The 6,000-nt window shown below is 36.4% G+C and overlaps 1 protein-coding gene across 8 annotated transcripts in view; it reads left to right on the forward strand.

Annotated features, from left to right (window-relative positions):
- The window catches only part of AIG1 (androgen induced 1), a 237,581-nt gene extending 235,587 nt beyond the window's left edge, over nt 1-1,994 (forward strand). For all 8 annotated transcript variants that reach the window (XM_073219686.1, XM_037022084.2, XM_037022082.2 and 5 more), the window contains one exon: nt 1,324-1,994. In XM_073219686.1, coding sequence (XP_073075787.1) covers nt 1,324-1,361 — 38 coding nt within the window. In that variant the 3' untranslated portion in view covers nt 1,362-1,994. The remainder of the gene's footprint in view (nt 1-1,323) is intronic.
- Nucleotides 1,995-6,000: the final 4,006 nt, after the last annotated feature.

The raw sequence follows: 6,000 nt of genomic DNA on the forward strand, positions 1-6,000 counted from the left end.
AACTAAGGCATCTCCTGGCCTTCTCCCCCTTACCCCTAGTCCTCCTCCCTTCAGATCTCCTGACTCCTCAGTGTGAAGTTTTCCCTAATATGATTTCTGAGAAGTACTTTGGAAAAAGTGCTACAGAGCTCTGCCAGTTCCTTAGTCATGAAAACCCAACCTTAAAGACTGTCTAAGGACACCTGTTTGGAGCATGTTACCCACATTCCTCCAACACCACTGTGACCCCGCTGGGACTAAAAGCTGAGAAGCAGGAGGAGGGGGTCCTTCCTGACATAAGCCCTATCAAGATGACCGTCTAGACTCAGGCTTTGTAATGTTGTATATTGTGCAGTTCCTATTCCATTGCTTTCCCACTAGTCCAGCCTTCTGAGGCCTTCTGAGGCCCTGTGTTCATTATTTATTAGTTGATTCAATAAAGATTAACTGAGCTCCTACTATGAGACAGACACTGTGTTAGGTGCTAATAGATATAATCCAGAAAAAAGAAAACAGTTATGGGCTCTACCCTCAGAGAGCTTGCAAACAAATACATACAAAGCAATATTTGGGGCTCTATTGTTCAGCAAAAAGTCTCAGAATTTTGTATTAGAAGAAAAACTGTTTAGCTAGAAGCAAAGGAAAAATAAATGGGGAGAATTTGCCAGATTTAACTTTAACTCATAAGAATGACTTGAACATTTTCATCTCCAGGAAAATGAAACATCATTAACTAACTCTTCACTACAGACAACAGGCAAAGGTCTTACCCATCTGGTACACATGAGTCTCTCAGGAAGAAAAACATAGTTCTACCAGGATTGGATTAAATAAAGGGAGAACTTGACTTTATGGAAATAAACAGTTCTTATGGCTAAAACGCTCTATGAACTTAAAAAAAAAATCTTGACTTTCGCAAATCCTGAGCCCTTGCCTTGGGAAAACACAGAACTAAAATAAAAATAAATGAGGTCTGTTTGAAACTCATGAGCTGCACATCTCCTATTGCTAAAAGCTGGTTACAAAGCAATCTGGTTGGGGTTTCTGTGCAAACTCAGCGAGTCAGAACTAACTTGGGCCCACACTCCCAGGAACTGTTAAGAGCTGGGTGCATCCCAGAGATGTTGTGTGCTTATTGGGAGGAAAGGGTGGAGAGAGAAGCCACGAAGGAACTTTCTGGAGAAGGCTGTAAATGACTTTCCTTCTTAGCTAGGAGAAAAGGGGTGGGTGCAGGAGGGGGTGAAGGGAGGTGTGGGGAGAAGAGAGGGGTTTTTTGAGCAGCTTTGGCAAACTTGCTCACAGTTGAATCTGATGTTGAAATAAAGTTATTGCCTGTATTTCTAGGCATGGAAGAAGAGAAAGAGAAGCCTAAATTGGAATGAGACCTAAATCGAAATGCAAAAGCTGGATTGAGCTACCACAGAAGATGTGTTACCCCTGGGCATTGGCAGTGCACGAGAGGAAGCTTTCAAGAAAGCAGTAGAATCTGTTTCCACCTCCCTCCTCAGAGGGGGACACCTTTTATACAGAAATATATGTAAAATAGAATACAGTTGTTTCCAAAATAACTTCCCCTCATTGTGTTTTAAAGAATTCTTTCCAAATTCATCATTGATAATAACATCATTTTGCCCCTTCTTAAAACTAAATCAGTCATTGAATTTTAATCTTTGCAATTGTGATTCCATTTAATCAAGGAGGAATAAAATTCTACTGTGCTTCTTGTTGAGAAATACATGAAAACCAAAAAGGAAGACGTAGAGCACAGCGTTTGTGTCTTTAGTCCTACACCTGGCTGGAGTAATGAACCTGGGCCACAGTGTTTAAGTCCAGAGAGAACGTGATGGATGTTCCCTAGTGCGATAACGTCATACAGTTGCCCCAAACAGGCAATGTTAGTAATAATCACGTCAATTTTGTTAAAATCCTCAGTGTGTATGTATCCCATGGTTTAATCTTGTGAAACTTTTCCTAGATGCAAACTACAATTTTAATAAAGACCAAACAACTCCTAATCTGATGTCTGTCTGGTGCATCTCAAAACCCTAACAACAATGGTGTCTCCTTATTTTGTTTACACCACCTGTTGAAAGTGGAACCAGATACTTATAATTTTCTGGTTTTAAAATGTATATCTTTTTGATAAGTCCAAACAGAATACTTTTTTTATAAAAAGCTAATTTACAAAGCCTTTAATCGTAATTTTCTTTAAATAGTACTAATGCAGAATATGCTGTAAAAAAACATGTAAAAAATAAATCATAGAGAAATGTAAGGAAGGAGCTAATAAAAATAAGAGCAGAAATGAAGGCAGCAGGAAAATAATAAATTCATAATTAAGTAATAAATATATTATCTCATCTATAGAAATAGCATTAAAATATACAAACTTCTAATAAGTAAGAAGGGAAAAAAAAATATTTGGCATATAAGTACAGATGTGAAGCTAATTTTTAATTAAAAAACATTTTTTATAGCTCTAGGACAACAAATTCTTAGAACCCAATGAAATATGCTATTTTCAAGGAAAAATTGATTCAATAAGAATAAGAAAGCTGTAATAGACTGGTATTCATGAAAGACATTGTTTTAACATTCAAATCACTACCTTTAAAAAAGGAGTTTTAGCCAGAGAGTTTTATGAGCTAGTTCTTGAAAATTTTCAAATAAAAATTCTCATGTATTTAAATTGTTCCAAGATTACAAAATAAGGAAGCACTTTTCAAATTATTTTTCAGAGTTAATATAACATTCAAAACAAAGCCAACATAGCAAAAAAATTCACTTGCTAAAATATTAGCAATGTAAATTAAAATTATGTACATAATTTTTCAAAACTAGATAAGGTTTATCCCAAAAATTCAAGGATGGCTTAATACTGGGATTTTTATTAAAAACATTATCTCAGTACAATAGCCTCCCCTTATGTGCAGGGGATATATTCCAAAACCCCCAGGAGATGCCTAAAACCATGCATAGTACTGAACCCTACATATACTGTTTTTTCCTATACATATATATATATATACGTACAGTAACTTTTAATATGTAAATGAGGCACACTAAGAGATTAGCAACAATAAAAATACAATGTAATAATTATCATAATATCCTGTACTAAAGTCATGTGAATGTGGTCTCTCTCTCTCTCTCCAAACATCTTACTGTCCTGTACCCATTCCTCCCAAGATGACATAAGATGATAAAATACCTACCTGATGAGAGGAAGTGAGGTGAATGACGTAGGCACTGTGACATACTGTTAGGTCACTATTCACCTTCTGACAACACAGCAGAAGAGGATCATCTGCTTCTAGACCTTGGTTGACCTTGGGCAACTGCAGAAAGTGAAACCTTGGTAAGAAGCCATGACAAAAGAACACGTCATGATTCTTTCCATAGTTGCACTCAGGCTTCTGAGAAATTTTAACATCTCTTTCTGATAATACCATTAGTAATATAACAATGCCCCATATCTTGAAAAGGAATAGTCATCTCAAACATCAAAGGCACTTCCCTTTCAAGGTCAGAAATAAGATAAAGATGTCCACAACAGTGTTATTATTTTTCTGAGGTGTTTAGGAACATTAAGTCTAACATCAAAGAAGGTATATTTTCATCTGTAATGAAAAAGGTTTATGTAACTATAAACCTGAAACTATTAAAGGAAAAGAAAATTAAATGCAAGAAAAAGAAGGTAAGGAGCAAAGCTACCATTTAAAAGGAAATCGTTTCACCAGATGACCCTCAGAAGAAAAAATCTCAAGGCATAGAATATTGTTAAAGATTTTCTGGGACAATTCCCCTGGGACCCTATGAGTACCCTTCCCCTTCAGCAAATAATGATTTCCTACTTTAGCCACCAAACTGATACCCAAAGAAGTTGACACTTGGGCTGTAGATATAAAGTTGATTCAATTCACTTACATTGCAGCAGTTTGGATTCATGCAATGCTGCTATATTTGAAATATAATTATGTGATCAGATCTGGGGCTTTCTCCTGCTGCATCATTTTTGCTTTGGGAGCCCTGGCCACACTTCCTGCAGAATGCCCAGGCCTGTCTCTCCAGATGCGTAGAATGGACAGGCCCACCCTGCCCTGGTGAGGCTGATGCACCCATTAACCCATCACAGAAACTCTACTTGCCTTGAAGCAGAATCTACTGGGATGATTCTACCTACTGCAGTGTGGTGAGAAAAAATTACCAGCAATTTCTCCCTTTGGTTTAGAAACTTCCGCTTCTCCACAGAACTTTCACCTATTAAATAAAAGGCTGGCAACATAAATCTAATACTGTAATAAAATCATATTTTTCATAACAAAGCAATGCATGTTTTTCTCCTTAGAGACCTTTTTAAAAGACAAATAAAATGGAAAGATATACTAAATTCTGAAAAAGAGGACTCCATTCTTAACGATGTCATTTCTTCTTCCACATAATTTATAATATATTACTCCATTCAAAATGTGCCAACTTATTTTTCTAATTTAACTGAAGAATAAAGAAGTAAAAATAACTAAAAATCTTGAAGAAGACAAGTAATTAAAGCATATTTGTGCTGTTATAAAATTATAAAAATGCAATCATTAAAAATGTGGTACGGCTCAAGAATAGAGAGGGAAGTCAAAAAAATAGAAAACAAACCCAGCAACAGGCCCTAGTACATGTATAAATTTAGTAAATAATAAAGACAGCATTTCAAATCAGTAAGGGCATATATATGATTGACTGCATTGCAACAGGTGAATAGCTATTGGGTAAAAAAGAAAAAGCTGGATTCCTCCCTTAAACACACATACACAACAAACAGACATACAACTTCACATAGATTAAATAATGAAATGTAAAAAAAAAGATAAAAAGAAAATGTCATAAAACATAAACCCTATAATAGAGATACTGAAAAAGTATGTATTTATTATATGTAAATAGATGCATATGTGTATACCTTTATGTACATATATTTATGTATATTATATTAGGAAGTTAAATATTTAATATATTGCACAAGAGGAAGTGGAGTATTATATATATATGTATGTATGTATTAGGAAATTGCGACTACAGGTCTGGTAGCTGATACGCTATGAAATCACTGAGAGAAAGCCATCTAAGATGTGATCAAGATGATGATAGCAACACTTCCTTAAATAAGAAACCTGGAAGAGAAATAAGCAGGGCTGGGGTTTGATGATGAACCTGACTTTAGATTTTTCTGTGTAGATCAAGGGCTATTTCAGTGAAATTGCAGGGACAGAATCTAGAATCCAGAGAATTGAGGCATTACCGGCATTAGTACGGTAATGTAATAGTGATAGCAATTACTGAATACTGCTTCAAAACAGAACTTACACCTACAGAACACAGGCTCTGAGGGACATACAAATCAAATATGAGTATCTTGGTTTGTGACTATTCTGAGTTAGACTTAGAAGGGAACACCTATCCCACCGTCACAGGAATGAAGGAGAAAGAGACACATGCCCTTGGAGGTAATTTACAGGAGAAAAGACCAAGTTCATGGACTTCTTTTTGATGGCTTTGATGATGGTAAATTTTTTCTCTCAAAGAATTGCCTGGAGAGAGTGAAGGAACAGAGGGTAGGGTGGAGTTTGTCATAAACCCTGAGAAGAGGGCCATAGACTGAAAACATAGACACCCTCCTAGCCTACACTGAAGGCCTGGAAGAGGGTTGGTGATCATGAATTTACCATGCTGATAGCAAGGACCATTTTGACGTTTCCTCCATGACCTCAACAGCCAGGCAGAGTAAAGAAGTTGAAAGGTTAGTTTAGAAGAGTAGGTACCACAAGCAGGTGAGAGTCAAGGGTACTGGCAAGAGTGGTTGGAAGGATGACACATGGGTCTAAAAGAAACAGAGGAAGAAAGAAATACAGAGGACCAACACTGGGACACAATAAAACTGTTCAGAGATTGGTAGGCTCAATAAAGTGGGAAAACAGATGTATCAAGGAAATGAGGGCAATAGATAGGAAGTCAGGATCAGAAATGAACTAT

Source organism: Manis javanica, chromosome 13, assembly GCF_040802235.1.
Source record: "Manis javanica isolate MJ-LG chromosome 13, MJ_LKY, whole genome shotgun sequence".
Taxonomy (NCBI): Eukaryota; Metazoa; Chordata; class Mammalia; order Pholidota; family Manidae; genus Manis; species Manis javanica.